The 19,030-nt window shown below is 35.6% G+C and overlaps 1 protein-coding gene across 8 annotated transcripts in view; it reads right to left on the bottom strand.

The window, feature by feature from the left end:
* The window catches only part of AKAP9 (A-kinase anchoring protein 9), a 153,310-nt gene that overhangs the window by 124,671 nt on the left and 9,609 nt on the right, over window positions 1-19,030 (bottom strand). For all 8 annotated transcript variants that reach the window (XM_038556769.1, XM_038556768.1, XM_038556774.1 and 5 more), the window contains 2 exons: window positions 5,412-5,642; window positions 2,085-2,129 (listed from right to left, as the gene is read on the bottom strand). In XM_038556769.1, the coding sequence (XP_038412697.1) occupies window positions 2,085-2,129; window positions 5,412-5,642 (276 nt within the window). The remainder of the gene's footprint in view (window positions 1-2,084; window positions 2,130-5,411; window positions 5,643-19,030) is intronic.

Raw genomic sequence — 19,030 nt, 5'->3', positions numbered from 1 at the left:
AGTGGGAATGTAAATTGGTGCAGCCACTATGGAAAATAGTATGGCAGGCCTTCAAAAAATTAAAAATAGATCTATATGATTCATTCTAATTTCTGAGTATTTACCTGAAGAAAATGAAAACATCAATTTAAAAAGATATATTGTATGCCTGTGCTTACTGTATGTAGCATTATTATAATATCAAAGACATAGAAGCAACCCAAGTATCCATCAATAGATGGATAAAGAAGATATGGCATACATATATGTGTATATATGTGACACAAATGGCAAGATTTCATTTGTTTTATGGCTGATTAATTTTCCATTTTATACATATACAAACACACACATTCATATACATATATGTGAAACTAATATTCTATATCAACTATACTTCAATTTAAAAATAATGAATAAAAATAATTTTTTAAAAATTTAAGGGATTATAGAAAGAAAACAGTGCTGCTTTCATAATATATGTGTGTGTGTGTGTGTGTGAGTGTGTGTATAATGGGAAATTACTCAGCTATAAAAACAAATGAAATCTTGCCATTTGTGACAACATGGATAAGTGAAATAAGTCAGAGAAAGGGACACCTGGCTGGCTCAGTCAGAAGAGCATCAGATGATTGATCTCGGGGTCATGAATTTGAGCCTCATGTTGAATGTAGAGATCACAGAAACAAATAATATTTAAAAAAAAGAGAGAAAGACAAATACCCTATGATTTCACTTATATATGTGGAATCTAAAAAACAAAATAAATGAACAAAACAGAAATAGACTCATAAATACAGAGAACAGACTGGTGGTTGCCAGGAGGGAAAGAAAGTATGGCAATGGGAGGAATAGGTAAAGGGGAAGAAGAGGTACAAACTTCCAGTTATAAAATAAATAAGCCAAGAGGATGTAAAGTACAGCACAAGGAATATAGTTAACAATATTAAAATAATTTTGTATGGTAACAGGTGGTAACTACACTTATTGTGGGAGCATTTTGTAATGTATATAAATGTCAAATTACTATGTTGTAATAATAGTACAATAAAACTAATATAATATTCCATATCAACTATACTTCAATTTAAAAATAATGAGTAAAAATAAATTTTTCAAAAAAGAATGTAAGGCATTATAGAAGTAAAAAGCAGTGTTGTTTTCATATATAAGCCCCAAATTTAAAGTCACAAGGCCAGATTCTCTGAATGTATCTTAAATTGAGATACATCCCCTCTGGGCAACTTTATGTAGCATAAACCAGGTACCAATTTATTTATTTAACCTTGGTTAATTATTTTTCTGACCAGATTACTACTGAGTATATTCCCAGCTTTTAAGCACATTATACTTTTGAAGTATCAAAGTTTGTATTCCCATTAGCATTTCAAAACAGTAATCTGTTCATTTAAGAACATGAAGTTGTCTCGTTTCTTGGTATTAGAAACATACAATATATCAAAACTTATGGAATACACTGAGTTGCTGAACCATTCAGAGTAAGGAATAACTTTCCATATCCTCAAATTCTGGACCAAAGAAATGACAATGATATCTAAAAGAATAAGAAAAAGATAACAATATGCCATATATTTATTAATAACACATAAAGAAGGTATTTCCTAATGTGGCCAATGCCTATATTAGCTTTTATCATCTAAATTAAAAATTGCTATTGATTGCAGCATTAATTTCAACAAATAAACTTATGCAATTATATAGAATTCAAACATCTATAAAAAGTTTTACTCAAAATGTCAAATAGTCTGTATAATGAAATTTTTACTGTGTTGAATAAGGAGACCTTATGACAATCATTAATCCTAGAATCTCAGTATCACTTTCCTAGAAACTTAAGGCCTCCATTTAATTAAGGCCCAAGCTATTCAAACAGATTTCAGACCTTAGTTAATAGTCTGAAAAAAAAAATATATATATATATAAAAATTACCCTCAGGCTTCCTAGGTCATTTACATTATATTTTGTTATGCTATACTTCATTATATTTATAAAAAAATACATAAGCATGAGTTGCAAGAAATAGTGTTAATAAGTTTCAAAAATAATATAAAAAGTCAATCCACATAATATTACTTATTCTTACCTCTGAACTATAATCATCTGCCGTAGTTGAAATTTCACTTTCTGGCTAAAACAAAAATAAAAACCAATTACATTAAGGCTTTCCACCCCAAACATTGTACTTTATTAACCCATTACAATTAGTAACATATGACAGAAAATTCACATAATAATATCACTAAAAAACTAGTAAAAATTATTCAAACATTAAAAAAATTTTTATGTATGTGGATTTTATTTTATTAATTCATTTTTTTAAGTAAGCTCTATGCCCAACTGGGGCTTGAACTCACAACCCTGAGATCAAAACTCACATGCTCTATCGACTGACCCAGCCACACGCCCTGAAACCTTTAAAGTTTTCATTCTATGAATCATAATGGCTAACACATCTGAAATTTACCATGAGGCATTTTTCTAAATATAAAAGTATCAAGAAGTACTTTCACATAGTATTTCTATGTGAAATATGTATTACATATCATTTGCAAGACAAAAGCACCACATGAGATATCATCCCTCTAATTCTTATGTCTCTTTTAAATAAAAGAAAGTCTTAAAATGTTAGTCAAGAGTTCAATTCCTTCAAAAAGAAAAATCATGGGTGCTCCTGCTCAGTTGGTAGAGCATGTGACGCGTAATCTTGGGGTCGTGAGTCCGAGCCCCACTCTGGGCTTACAGATTACTTTAAAAAAAGAAAAGAAAAGAAAATCATCGAATCTTGAGGCTAGAAAAGTAGTAACAACCTGAAGTAAAAATCACAATCTTCATTGTTATGAACACCTTTGCAGCTTCTAAAACACTTTCTAAGACATTTCTGTTTCATTCTTACATCGCTGGGATTTGGGTATGGAGTGACTTTTCTGAGCTTCCCTCAGTTTAGAACTACCAGAAAGAGTTAAGGAGGAAACTTAAATTTTCACTGCTTTCACTGTTCACTCATTCATCTAAGAATCTCAATTTACAAGTGAGAAAAGAGAATCAGATACAGTCAACAAATATGAACCATCACCGTCTCCCTTCTCATCTATCCTTAAGGAAATTTTATTCGTCACTCAATATCACGCTCTAAGTCTACCTCCTCTCTGATGCAGTAACTGCTGTCAGGAACAGAAATGAGCTTACCCGTATTCTAAAATTCTGTCACAGTGGTTCCTAACTTATATGACCCTCTTTTAAATCTAAAATACTTTCATGACACAAGCCCTCAAGGTTGATTCACTTATGCCTTTTAAACAGCTACAGGGATCCCTGGGTAGCGCAGTGGTTTAGCGCCTGCCTTTGGCCCAGGGCGCGATCCTGGAGACCCGGGATCGAATCCCACGTCGGGCTCCCGGTGCATGGAGCCTGCTTCTCCCTCTGCCTATGTCTCTGCCTCTCTCTCTCTCTCTCTGTGTGTGCGACTATCATAAATAAATAAAAATTAAAAAAATAAAAAAATAAAAAATAAACAGCTACAGAGGGCAGCCGGGCTGGCTCAGCGGTTTAGCGCCACCTTCAGCTCAGGGCGTAACCCTGGAGACCTGGGATCAAGTCCCACATTGGGCTCCTTGCATGGAGCCTGCTTTTCCCTCAGCCTGTGTCTCTGCCTCTGTGTGTGTGTGTGTGTGTGTGTGTGTGTGTGTGTCTCATGAATAAATAAAGAAAATTAAAAAAAATAAACAGCTATAGATTAAATATATATATATTGTGTACTAAAATCTGTTTTCTGAGGATGAAATGGTGAACAAGATAAGATACTCGTTGCACTGGAAATGCTAAAACTCTAGAGAGAAGCCCAAACATTGATTTGTTATGCAGAAAAAGATACCAAATACATCTTCAAACCACATCGAGCACCAGAGTTACCATATTATATTATTTAAAAGGTCCAGATTTCAACAATTCTAAGATAAACAAAGAAAAAGGAAAGTTTGGCCCATATACAAGAAAAACAGCAGTCAGTTCCTGAGGAAACACAAATATTGGACTTAATATACAAAGACTGTATTTAAGCTACCTATTTTAAATATAGTCAAATAAGTGAATAAAATGAAGTCGAAAATACTAAAGAAAACTATAAGGATACTGACTTACAAAATAGAGACTATCACTATAAAAGAACCAAAGAGGACTGGCAGGCTCAGTCAGTAGAGCATGCGACTCTTGATTGTGGGGTTGTGAGTTCAAACCCCATGTGGGGTGTAGAGATTACTTTAAGAAATAATAAAAATTTAAAAAAATAATAAATTTTTCTAAAAGTAAAATAACTGAAATGAAAAATTCATTAGGGGGCTTGACAGATCTGATAAGAAAGAATCTGCAAACTTTTAGAGTTCAATTGAAATTAAGCAGTCTAAGGAAAAGATTAAAAGAGAATGAAGAAAAATGACAGAGCCTGAGAGATCTGTGCAACAATATCAAACATAGTAACATGAAAAATAGGAGACCCAGAAGAGGGGACAGAAAAGAGCAGAGAGAATATTTGAAGATACAATGCCCAAAAGCTTCCCAAATTTGATGAAAAATAATAATCTACATAGCTAAGATGTTCAAAAATTCTAAGTAGGGAATTACAAAAAGATCTACTCTTAGCAAATCTCTAACACCCCTGAACTTTTTCATAAAGCTCAAATCCTATAAATCATTTAAATCTTTGTTTCTATATAAACATGGCAGCGTACAATCCAAATTATAATTATTATATTTCTCATCCACCACTCTTTCTCCTAAGCATCCCAGCCTTCTCTACTCCTGGTCTTAGTTGGTAAGCTCCACCCCACACACCATGTCAACCCACTTCTAAATTCTCCCACATCACCTTATCTGGAAAATTACACTACTAAAGAAAGGAAGAAAACTAGTCTTTATTTAGAGCCTACTATGGGCCAGGTGCAATCTCCTGCCTCTCACCTTTACCATCACCCCATCCCCATTATTCTGTGATGCTTTTAAAACTAAACTTCTTACAGTTTCCAAATCACATCATATAGTTTCATGTTCTTGTGAATGTTGCTTCTCCATCACAGAGGTTGCCTTACCTACTTCTTTGCTATAGCTAAGCTTAGCATTCCCACAAACCATGGTACTCAAGGGTTCCATATGCATTTTTGTTACCATAGCTGTAATCAGAGTACACAGACTATCTTACATCTGTCTTCCCCACTTGACTGACTGACTTTCCTAAGGGGCAGAGAATGTTATATTTCCCATTGTATCCTTGGTGCTGAATCCCTGATGTATTACAGTTGTTGTACTACAAATGTTTATTGAATCAAGCTCACAAAAATGGCACAGGGTACTAATGAGTGTTGTCATTACAACTTTCCACTTGGAATTCTAACATTCAAAAATCTAGATGAATACTTACTTCAACAGAGAAGACCTCATCACGTTTGATTAGCGCGGATTCAGGAGTCACAGTTGTTCCTACTCTCTGAGAACTATTTATGTACATTTCATCACTTTGTGAGTGTTCAATATTCAAAGCATGGTATGTTGACACATCATGTTTACTGCTTGAAGTCTTCCTCTTTTTTTTCTGCTTCTTAGAAGGATTCTGCCCATCAGATTGAGCTTTCCTCTGTCGAAACTGGGCAAGCTACGGAAAAAAAGACATTGTCCGTATCATTAGAGTTAATTTTTCTTTACCATCACTATGAAAAAAGCAAGTATCTTTGGAGTCACTTTCTTTACAAGATCAAACCACCACTAAAGTGATAACTAAATAAAGAACAGTTATTAGAGTTCTTAATATAACTACTGAATTGCAAAGAAATTAGGTACTTCTGAACGAATGCTATTCAAATATTAAGAACTGAAAACGTTATGTCTAAAGAAAAAAAATTAGCCCAGAGTTGAGTAGAATAGGGAAAATAGGCAGTCTCACTCATTGTTTAGCGAGAGTAATCTCTCAATGTTAGATTATGCAAAAATATAAGAGGTCTAAATGCATTTGCCTTGTGAAATTTCTGGGACTTCTACTAATTTATACTAAATGTAATTTGTCCATGTAAAAGATTTAGCTGTACAAATGATCACTGTAGCCTTGTTTCTAACGGGAAAAATTTTGAAATAACTTAAATGTTAAACAATAGTGCTTCCTACCCCCTAACCATCTGCATATCATCAGGATTTTTGCTATGCCCTAATGCCATCTATATACTCATCATTAACTTACCATGTTTTAACTAGCATACTAATCTAGATTTATTTTAATAGGAGACTTTCTATCCTGGTATAAATTAAAAGCCACTATCACTTGTGATTTCCTTAAAGAAAATAGCAAACAGGAGTAACTGTAACGAAAAATAACACTACATTACTAAATTTTTAGTTAGGTATTATTGCTGAAGATTGTAAGAGAAACAGACAAGTGTTAAAGAAGTATTAAGGATATATGAGCATCAAACAGACTTTTGGCTTACTGTAAACAGATGGGCTAAAAAAAAAAAACCTGGTAAAGTATTAACTTTCTTATGATACCATTCGCTATTATTTAATATTGGATCAGAGTATCACCTAAAATACCTTATCACCACCTAAAATCGGAAGTATGCATTATATACTTTGGGCAACACTGGATTAACTCAACTAAAATAATGTTAACATATATCATCCATAATAATAAAGACGTTTATATAAAAATATATGTGAAAAAATAAAGCTGTTTATGACACAGTCGTATATATAAAATAATATTGCAATAGAATCTTTTTTTAATAAAAGGAAAATGGTGTGCATCTCTTTCGACAAAGACAAGCAGGGCTCAGGCTCAGAGACTTCAAAAGGCATAGATAAATTCTGGAAGAATATAGCTACAACTTTGGTATCTCTCTAGATTGGAGACTACTGGTATTTTTCTTTATGCTCATTTGAAATTTCCTTTCTTATGGAACAAATTTTCTAAATTTTACATGAAGCAACTACTAGTCACCAATTCTTAAATTTAATTTTGAGCTACTTGATCATTTAGAGAACAAAAGCATAAGAACAGGTATAAGTCCCTTTGTGCCTTAAAAGAAGGAAATCTACTACCAGTGTATTAATTATATAATTAATTATATGACCAAGCACAAAGATGGCCAACAAATTTCTTATGCTACGAAGTATTAAAACAATCTTAATAATGACATAGATATTATTAGCTATCAAAATATGTGACAAATACCAGAGCTTATAGAATAACACAGCATATTTTATACTTATTTTGTCTGTTGCAGGTGAAAAAAAGGATACAGCTATGTAGTAGTGATCACTTAAAGACATCTAACTCACAAGTCAGAAATATCTAATCAATTGCTGATCCTGTAGAATGTAAAATATATCACATTAAAAACTTTTCCCAGTTATTTAGCAACTGGCCTGTTACCCTACTTTATGTCTGCCTTAAGGAACAGATGTAAGACCAGTTGCCTCTATTTGTACATTATTAAGCTGCTGGAATGCATTTAAACTACTCTGGAGGACAGTAAATTCATTCTTAAAAATAAACCAACTGAAACACTATTACATATTATCTGTAAATAGAATGAAAAGTCTAGGCACATCATTTAAAAAGATCCCTCACGGAGGACGTAAAACCAAGAAAAATATTAATAATAGTAACATTCTTGATATGTAAGTTCAACTTCAGAAACTTCTTAAAATTCCATGTTGTCTGTGTTAGAAAACATACCCAGATAGCAGAGAATATAAAGACAAAGATGAATATTCTGTTTAAAATTTCAACTTGTTAGATTATATATATATTTATATGTACAAATATGTAAAAAAGGAGAAAACTAAAACTGTATTTTAAAAAGTTTGATTTTTAAATAAACACCTCTAAGGCATTCATTACTAAATGAAACAAAATGAAAAAGTTATTAATAGAGAATAAAAAGTAGAAGGGTTCTTGGGGCATCTGGCTGGCTCAGTCAGAGGAGCATGAAACTCTTGTTGATCTCGGGGTCGTGAGTTCAAATTCCACATTGGGAATAGAGATTACTTAAATAAATAAAAATTCTGAAAAAGATAGAATGGTTTTATTACAATGTTTAGAGTAAATCACTTCTCAGAACATAAAATTACTAGACACTGTTTTAGGCCTTTTACTGATTATACAAAGTTATACTATTTTTTCAGAACAATTAATCAGAAGGTAAACAGTATGAGAATAAAGACTTTTGTTCCATTCATTTGCTATATATTTAAAGTCTGGAACAGTACTAAAAGAATACATGTTGAGTGGGAAAAAAAAAAAACCTTATCTTTTACAGAAAAGTCACCACCAAAAAAATCACTTTAAGCACTGTTCCATAAACAAGGCAATTATGATATAACAGGCATATCTAATTCTACTATGTAGAAAAGTTTCATGATCTTAGAATTAAAATCAGCAATTAAATGATTTTAAACAAAAAATAATCCCTCTCACCATCTCTTCCTCCATCAGGCAAAACAAAACAAAACCAGACACCTAATTCTCAAAAATAATGCCCAAAATAGCTTTTTTTTTTCCCCAAAATAGCTTTTTAGCAAGAGTTCTGTTTCATAAAAATTATAAAGAACTATGCAACTCAACATGAAAAAAAACCAATCTGACTAAAAAATGAACAGAGGTTCTGAATAGACATTTCTCCAAAGAAGACATATAGATAGCTAACAGATGCATAAAAAGCTACACTCATCATCAAGGAAATGCAAATCAAAACCACACTGAGCTATCACTCTACTCCTTGTCAGAATGACTAAAATCAAAAACACAAGACATAAGTGTTGCTGAGGATGTGGAGAAAAACCCTTTTGGGTGGCTGCTGGGAGTGTGTATTGATGCAGCCATTGTGAGACAGTATGGAGATTCCTCAAAAAATTAAAAATAGCATTACCATGTAATCCAGTACTTCCACTATATTTACTCAAAGAAAATGAAAACATGAATTTAAAAAGATATTTACACCCCCATGTTTATTGTAGTATTATTATTTACTATAAGCAAGATATGGAAGCAACTTCTATATGAAGTTGTGCTACATATAGACAATGGAATATTATACGGCCATAAAAAAACAAGATTGTGCCACTGGCTTAGCTGGTTGGGTGTCTAACTTGATTTTAGCTCAGGCCATGTCTCAGGGTCATGGGATCAAGTCTGAGTCAGGCTCCACATTGGGTGCAGAGTCTGCTTAGGATTCTCTCTCTCCCTCTCCCCTCCCTCCATCTCTCTACCTCTCTAAAAGAAAGAGAGAGAGATCATGCCATTTGAGACAATGTGGGAAGACTTGGAGGGCATTATACTAAACACAGTAAGTCAGACTAAGACAAATAACATAATTTCATTTGTCTGTGGAATTTAAAAAACAAAACAAGCATAAAAAGACACTCAAATACAGAGATGAAACTGTAGAGGGGAGGTAGAGACAAGAGATGGGTGAAACAGATAAAGGCAAGTGAGAATACACTTATCCTGATGACCAATGAGAAATGTATAAAATTGCTGAATCATTATATTGTACACCTGAAACTAATATAAATGCTACATGTTAATTATACATTGATTTTAAAAATCAATATATAATTTCCACAACAGCTTTTCAGCAAGAATTCCATTTCATAAAAGTATGAGAGGAGTAAGATCATAAGTCTGATTTCTTATACCTATCTAGACTATTTTTATTTTAAATCTGAAAAGTGGCAAGTGAGCAGAAAAACAAAAATCAGAAACTACTCAATTAGTTAATCATCTGATATTGAAATGATACACTTTAAATTACTGAGAAAACATTTATTCTAAAACATGCTGAAAATTCAGACTACGGCCATCTGTGTTTGTCATTTGGAAGCCAATTATAAAAACGTTAACATATGTAGGCACAGAAATAGTTGCAAGATTTACTGGAAAGATATCATGTCCATATACACTTGTCTTTCAAAACTGATTCAGATCTCAAACAAGTATCTCACTCTGACCAGCACATGAATATACTACTAAACAAAAATGACTGATAATTTATTCCCTAAGTTCAATACTTAAAACTTTGTAAGTAATCAGCCTCAATAAAATAAAGAACTTAAAAGAGCTATATAAAAACATGCCAAGTTTTTATAGTGTCCCTTAAAAAAAACCTACGAATTGTAACCTGTTTATCAAGTGTTCACTGAGTGTTAACTACATGCCAGGCATTGTGCTAATCATGAATCAAAATACATTGTCCTACTAGTAGGATCTTTTAGTTAAGGCCAGTCTATTATATTACTTCACTGAGTTGTGAGAAGCAAGTAAGATAAAAGTTAGCATACAATTTCACAAATAAAAGTACTCCTATATATCTTTAAGTAGGTGGTATGGGAGCTTCCTGATTTTCAGCTATCCTGATTTTCTCAAAGGTGGCTTTCTATTGGAAATGTGGTTCTTGAGTTTTTATCTGTGAAGGAAATATGTTGGCATGTGACAGGTATTAGGTAGTTTATTTATTTTAAAAATATTTACTAACTGCCTATCATGTATCCAGCACTGTGCTAATGGTAGTACAGATGGTATAGGAAGTAATGAATCAAACAGATACAAACCATATTCTTCTGATTTGTAATCCAGGTAAGAAGAACAAATTAAACAAATACAGATAAAAACAGAAATATATCATTTCAAGAAATAAAAAGTGCTTTGACGATAACATTTAGGTACAAAAGAAAGCCTACAATGTAAAGACTTAATCTGGTTGGGGATGTCAGAAGAGGTCAGGAAGTATCCTACTAGAAAAAAGAACATGGAAGCTGAGATCTTATTTGCCTAAGATCATAATCAGTGAAGCGGCAAAATAGAACAAGATCACCTGACTCCAAATCCATTTTTTTCTATTATATCAATTTATGTTCCATGCACTGAGTTCCTTTTATCCCCTCATTTGTTATTATACTTCAAATCCTAGAACACTAAGTGTAAAGGCATGAATATAAGAAATCACCAAACCAACAAATACTTTTTTGACAAAACTGGTGGGAAAACACACAATATACACACACAAATCCAAAAGAGATAAAATATTTTTAAAATGTTATCTAGTCTCTCCAGTTTCCAAAAACAGCTATAATCAATTGAGCCATTTTCTATGTTTTCGCTGTAGAAAATTTAAGAAATCCTAATTAATTCTAATTATGTTAACTATGTGTACTTGTCAGTGCTGCCTTTAAACCTTTTTAATATTCCTTAATGAATGCTGCACAAGAATGCTGTACAAACTATTACAACAAAATTCCAGGGGCCTAACTATGGAAACAAAAAGAAGATTATAACAGTTGACTCAAAGACAATTTGTATGTAGGGCAACTGAAAAGCAAAGAAGACAAAAGCAACATTTTAAGGATGCTCTGAAGCATATTTTCTAACAGTATCACAAACTGTTGGAAGATAATAATGCCAAATAGCCTCAAAAATATCAGATAGGGAAAAGACCTCAGAACTTTATATTACTGAGCCATCAGTTTTATTTATATTTTTATTTACTCTATAATTAATCTCATTCAATATAGATTTTTTATTAGTTTTGTAACACCTTCATGTCTAAGAAGAAAACAGATTCTGCAGTCTAAGGAATCATTTTAATTTTGAAAATTTTAATACATTTCGTTGTATGGCACATAGTAGGCACAAATATTTGTTGAATGAAAATAATATTTCAAAAAGAATACAGATTACATATAATAGAGTACTGGATTGCTACATCTGAAGAGAGTATAATAAGCTAGCTTTAGGACACTGGACAAGCCACTTGACCTCAGCAGAACCCAATTTCTTCAACTGTACAATGAAAAGGTAGATTCGAAGGACGTTTTAAGATTCTCTCAAGTTTTGGGGCACCTGGGTGGCTCAGTTACATGTCCAACTGCTGATTTTAGCTCAGGTCATGATCTCAGGATCATGAGACTGAGCTCGCATTAGGCCCCATGCTCAGCGGGGAGTCTGCTTGCATTCTCTCTCCTTGTCCCTCTCCCCCACCCCACTCACACATGCATGTGTGCATGCTCTCTCTCTAACAAATTTTAAAAAATAAAGATTTCTTCCAGTTTTAAGGGCTCTCTGGAAGAATTTTTTCAATTGTTCCCTATCCTTTCTCCTCCTCCTACTCTCACTTATAAAGGAGGAGAAGCTAGAATTTTACATTATGAGTCTTAAAAAAAAACCCAAAAACATTGCTAGAAGGGCTCCTGGGTGACTCAGTTGGTTAAGCGTCTGGCTCTTGGTTTCAGCTCAGGTCATGATCTCAGGGTTGTGGGATTAAGCCTAGTGTTGGGCTCCGTACTGGATGTGGAGCCTTCTTGAGACTCTCCCCTTCCCTTTCCCACTGCCCCTCCCCACTTCCTCTTTTAAAAATCAAACAAAAACCACTGCCTGAAAAACAATTAAAAAAAACAGTATCTATTACCAAATGACCCCAAACAAAAAAAGATGACAGATGCAGAATAAAAAGAATGACTCTTGTATTTAGAACAAATATAAGTATGTAAAATTATCAAATACTGTTCTAGACTCATGTTACTGATTATATGAAGTCAATTTATTTCAGAACAAATAACCAGACGGTAAGCTCCAGGAGGGCAGGGATTCTTTTTTGTTGTTGTTGTTTAAGATTTTATTTATCTATTCATGAGAGACACAGAGACACAGAGAGAGAGGCAGAGGCAGAGGGAGAAGCAGGCTCCATGCAGGGAGCCTGACACGAGACTCGATCCTGGGACTCCAGGATCACACCCCGGGCCAAAGGCAGATGCCAAACCACCGAGCCACCCAGGTGTCCCGAGGGCAGGGATTCTTAATCAAAATCAAAGCCTACATAATACTCTTAAGTCTAGATGAGTGCTTGTGCATAGGTTCTCAAATGAATATTTGTTGAATAAAAAAATATATTTTTTATAAAAAGAGGTATCACTAGAACTCCAATAAAAAAATTTTAAAAAAAGAGGTATCACTAAACAATAATTTTAGGCAGTATTCCTCAGAACTTTAGAACATCTGCAGTTTCTTAAAAAAAAAAAAAAAAAAGGATGGGGTAACCTGGCTGGCTCAGTCAGAAAAGCATGTGACTCTTGATCTCGGGGTTGTGAGTTCGAGTCCCACACTAGGTGTAGAGATTATTTAATATGAATTTTTCCTTAAAGATGGTATACCGGGCCCATGATTACATTGTTGCACAACCATACAATGTAACTGTCAAAAATAATGTTTCCCCCAAAAATTTTAATGTGAGAAAATGCTCTCAACATAAAGTCAGGGGAGTATGAGGCCCAAACTGCATAGAATATGATTCCAGTTAAGTTTAAAAACTTACACAGAAACAAAGAATCCACAAACAGTGATTACTTGTGGATTGAGACTTGAGACTATGGGTGATTGTTTTCTTCTTTGAAAAATCTTCAGTGTCCCTCCCCCTCAGATCTGTAAACAATATTCGCTAGTAAGACTACCATGGGCTTGTAAATTAATATCACCATTTTTTTTAAATGACAAAATACAACTACACATCTAACACAAATCTCATTCTAAAAAACAGAGAAGGCAGAGTCCAGGAATATGCTGTCCTGGGACCCAGGCACTTTCATCAGCCTCACCAGACACCATCACCAAACCTTGTAAGTGTAACTGCCAACACTGACAGGTCATCACATCTTCACTGTGCACATGCCACCTGCCTCTTGCATTTCACTATCACCTCAGTTACTAAAACAGTGAGAAGAATGGACTATGTCCAAATTTTATATAGTCTCTGCATATTACAAAGCCTAATCTCTTTATAAGTAAATAAAAGCAGTGTACATCTTTTACCAGAGAATCCTTAAACCAAGGTATATCTGTAACAGATATGATCTCTCTTAGCAACATAAATACAAGCCAGTTTATCACCTGAGGTTTCCTTTATAAGCCATAGGTTATAGACTACTATTCCTTCTGATATATGGATCTTCTTTTTGCAGGAATTCTCAATTTAATAATGGAAGAACTACTACATCTAGTCAGTTCAAAGGCCCATCCTGTCAGCTTTCCAGTGTCCATAACAGCTCCAAAGAATATCTGTCCATGATCATTTATGTGATATAATGAGATATATAATTATATATATTACAAAAGTAATAGTTTGCTTTTGACTTCATTTATTCTTCCTGCCTCCTTTCCTAACACAGTCACTATTCCCCAAGAACTGACAGGCCTTGAGATCACAATCTGCACACATCTAGCCCTTGGCATGTGCTGTGCATCAGAAGATGGAGAAAAGTTAACTCAGCAGCAATGTTTGTAATAGCAAAAAGAAGCCTGGACAACCCAATGCCAAAGATACTAAGGGAAAATTCCAATAACGGAATAACTATGCAGAAGTGAACATTCTCTACATAACACTGAACATAAAGCAAATCACTAAAGACTGCTTACAACATGATTAAGTTTTGAACTTCAGGGATCCCTGGGTGGCGCAGCGGTTTAGCGCCTGCCTTTGGCCCAGGGCGCGATCCTGGAGACCCGGGATCGAATCCCACGTCGGGCTCCCGGTGCATGGAGCCTGCTTCTCCCTCTGCCTGTGTCTCTGCCCCTCTCTCTCTCTCTGTGTGACTATCATAAATAAATGAAAAAAAAAATTAAAAAAAAAAAAAAAGTTTTGAACTTCAAAACCAGGAAAACCAGTAAAGTTTATGTATACATATGTGATACAGAAAAGCAAAGCTATGATAAAATTCAGAACTGTAGTTACCTGAGGTGGCAAGGGGGAGGAGATGGAATTAGATTCTTTTCTTTTCTTTTCTTTCTGATTTTATTTATTCATTCATTCATTCATTCATTCATTCATTCATTTATTTGTTTATGAGAGACAGGGAGAGAGACAGAGACACAGGCAGAGGGAGAAGCAGGCTCCATGCAGGGAGCCCGATGTGGGACTCGATCCCCGGTCTCTGGGATCACATCCTGAGCCAAAGGCAGATGCTCAACCACCAAGCCACCCAGGCATCCCTGGAATTAGATTTTCAAATGTATTTGAATGTGCCTATTTCTTTCTTTTTGTTTTTTTTAATTTTTATTTATTTATGATAGTCACACAGAGAGAGAGAGAGGCAGAGACACAGGCAGAGGGAGAAGCAGGCTCCATGCACCAGGAGCCCGACGTGGGACTCGATCCCGGGTTTCCAGGATCGCGCCCTGGGCCAAAGGCAGGCGCCAAACCGCTGCGCCACCCAGGGATCCCTGAATGTGTCTATTTCTTAAGCTGGGTAGCAAGTATAAAGGTAATTCTTGTAGACTATACAAAAAAACTATACATTTTTCTTAAGCAGACTCCACGCTGGGTGTGGACTTGAACTCACAACCCTGAAATCAAGACATGGACATCTAACTGAACCACCCAGGTGCCCCTTATCTATACATTTTAGATTTATTCTTTTGTAGATGAATCACAATTAATTTAGGTATTTTTAAAGTATGCAGAACTTCCTTCTGAAGAAATTAGCCAGGGCTCCTACCTTCTATGACACCCAGGTCTCTTCTGCCACTCTAGTTTGAGAAAAGAAGCAAGTCAATTCAATTCTTCTCCTGGAATTAGGGAATAAGGAGGCAAGAAAGACGTCCAGAATGATAAGAGAGGGGAACCCTGGGTGGCTCAGCGGTTTAGTGCCTGCCTTTGGCCCAGGGCGTGATCCCGGAGTCCCAGGATCGAGTCCCACGTTGAGCTCCCAGCATGGAGCCCGCTTCTCCCTCTGCCTGTGTCTCTGCCTCTCTCTCCTCTCTCTATGACTATCATGAATAAATAATAAAAAAAAAAGAAAGATAACAGAGGGGAGATGCATCTTACATGCAGGATTCTAAAATCAGTGTATGATATAATAATCATATAAATCTATAAATAGGGCAGCCCGGGTGGCTCAGTGGTTTAGCACCACCTTCAGTCCAGGGCTGGATCCTGGAGACCCAGGATCGAGTCCCACATCGGGCTCCCTGCATGGAGCCCGCTTCTCCCTCTGCCTGTGTCTCTGCCTCTCCCTCTCTCTCTCATCTCTCATGAATAAATACATAAAATCTTTAAATAAATAAATAAATAAACAAATAAATAAATAAAATCTACAAATATCCCTAAAATCAACCATAAGGTAAAATTCACCTTATAAACCTGCTAGTCATGTTGCAGACTCAAATACTTTTCCCTATATCTAACATAGCCAGTTTTCTTGCTGACATGTATCATCCCTACTTCTTCAGTTGCACACCAAGGAAAGTAGATGGCATATGCATGTTTATGTATAATCACTCAGTGTTGCACAATCACACAGTGATGTTACTGGATCTGAAACTTTACTACATACTGAGGATCTTTAAAAAAAATAGTGAGTTTCGGGGTGCCTGGGTGGCTCAGTCAGTTAAGAATCTGACTCTTGGTTTCAGCTCAGGTCATGATCTCAGGGTTGTGAGATTGAGCACCGTGACCTCTGGCTCAGGAGTCCGCTTGAGATTCTCTCCCTATGCCCCTCCCCCTACTCTCTCTCTCTTAAATAAATAAATATTAAAAAAAAAAAATAGTGAGTCCAGAGGTGTCTGGGTGGTTCAGTTGGTTGGGCGTCTGACTCTTGATTTCGGCTCAGGTCATGATTTCAGGCTTTCAGGGTCATGGACTCTCTCTGCCCCACCCCCACTCCCACACTCAATTGCTCTCTCAAAAAAAAAGTTCTGACTCTACCCCAGACACTCTGATTTTGGGCTGGAGTATGACTTAGGATTCAAAATTGTTTGAAGCTTCCTAGGTGCTTCTGTTGTGCAAAAAGTTTGGGAATCACTAGGCTAGGTGCTTATTCTATGAAGAGACAGGCTCCCACTACTTAAATAAGTCTTCTCCCCCCTGCTTTTCTTTTTTTTTTAAGTATATGGTTGAGAAACAACCTCATTAACTAGGACAGACTTGGGAATTCATCTCATAATTTTTGGTCATGTGTAAACTGATGTACAGGCAAAGGAAGCTGACCTGCAAAAAGGGGAATATCAGATATTATGAAAGATTAGAGATGACGTAGAGAACAACACTGATTCCAAATGCCTTTTCAGGTTCCCATGAGGTCCAATTATATTTCATTTACCTTCCTTTGAAATCTATCTTTATAATAATAACTCTCTATTTTCTCTCCTTCCTTAAATAATCTTAGGTTTTTGAAAATAAAAAAAGCCCAGGATGCCTGGGTGCCTCAGTCAGTTACACATCTAGTTTTTCACTTCAGTCAGGTCACCATCTCAAGGTTGCAGAATCAAGCCCCATGGTGGGCTCCTCACTCAGCAGGGAGTCTGCTGGAGATTCTCCTTTTCTGTCTCCCTCTGCCCCTTTCCCCTGCTTGTACACTCCTATGAGCTCTCTCTTTCTCAAATAGATAAATGTTTAAAAAAAGAAAGAAAAGAAAAAAGTCCTACTAGAATTAGGATATTTGTATTTACATTTAGCTATATTAATCAAATCAATATTTTATAATTTTTTAAAAATGGTTTTACTGCTTCATCTATATAGTAATAACAGAACTGCCACCTGGTGGTAGCATATCTACCTGACTACGGGATATATTTTTTGGAAGGAATAACCTCTTCAGAGGTTAAACATATCAAATATACATTCTTTTAACAGTTTTCTGCTACTTTTAGGATAAAATCCATACTACTTTAAATAACACCTATGGCTTCTCATTATCTGATCCCAGTCTATTTCTCCAATCTAATTTTCTGCTATATACCTTAATCTTCTATGCTCCAGCATGAGAAGGATAATGATGATGGCTAATACTTCTTGAACACTTCTCATAGTCTGACAATATTCTAAGTACTTTTTCTTTTAAGATTTTATTTATTGATTCATGAGAGAGACAGACAGAGAGAGGCAGAGACACAGGCAGAGGGAGAAACATGCCGGGAGCCTGACGTGGGACTTGATCCGGGTCTCCACGATCACGCCCTGGGCTAAAGGCAGCACTAAACCGCTGAGCCACCCAGGCTGCCCTATAAGTACTTTATAAGTATTAGCTGAATTCTCAGAACCCCAAGGCAGGTACTGTTATTATTCTCATCTTCCAAATGGAGAGCAGAGGCACAGAATAGTTAAGGAACTTGCGTAATGTCACAAAGCTAAAAAATGGCAGTGCCATGATTTGATCCTAGATGATCTGGTCTAGTCTGAGCTCATAACCACTACAATTATATTGCTTTTCATAACAACAACTTGGAAAAATCACGTAGCATACACCACAAGCAGTGAGGGCAGCAGAGGGTGAGGGAGAAGCAGACTCTCCCCTGAGCAGCTCGATCTTAGGACTCTGGGATAATGACCTGAGTCAAAGGCAGACGCTTAACCAACTGAGCCACCCAGGTGCCCCTGGACAGACTGGATTTAAACCCCTGCTCTGTCACTATGACTCTGTGCAAATTACTTAACCTCTCCAGTTTTCCCACCTATAAAATAGGGATAGCAACAGCATCCACAGCTCTTAGAACAGTTGTAAGGATTAAATGAGCTAATAAATATAACCCTTAGCATAATGCCTTGCATTAGAAAGTGCTCAATAACTGGTAGCTATTACTATTGAATTCATATTCTTTATCCCACTGTCAAACTTCCATCGTCCAAGTGAGAGATAACGAGATAGGAACAGAAATGGGCATAAATCAAGAAATATTTAGGAGGTAAAGTCAGCAAAATGTGATGACTGGTTGGATCCAAAAAAGTAAAGGAGAGTGCCAGGGAAACCAAATAGAAGATGAGGTAAAGTGGGCCTGATTTTACTGCGTAGTGAATGGTATTAGAATGGAAAGAAAAAGGCTAAATATAAAAGATATTTTTAAAAATAGATTTTATTTATTTATTTGAGAGCAAGCAAGAGACCACAAGCAGGGGGACTGGCAGAGGGAAAAGGAGAAGCAGGCTCCTCACTGAGCGGGGAACCCCTTGAGGGGCTTGACCCCAGGACCCTAGGATCATGACCTGAGCCAGAAAGGCAGACACTTAA

This window comes from Canis lupus, chromosome 14 (genome assembly GCF_011100685.1).
Source record: "Canis lupus familiaris isolate Mischka breed German Shepherd chromosome 14, alternate assembly UU_Cfam_GSD_1.0, whole genome shotgun sequence".
Taxonomy (NCBI): domain Eukaryota; kingdom Metazoa; phylum Chordata; class Mammalia; order Carnivora; family Canidae; genus Canis; species Canis lupus.
Note: the sequence above shows the minus strand (reverse complement) of the source record. Positions and strands in the feature narration are given on the sequence as shown.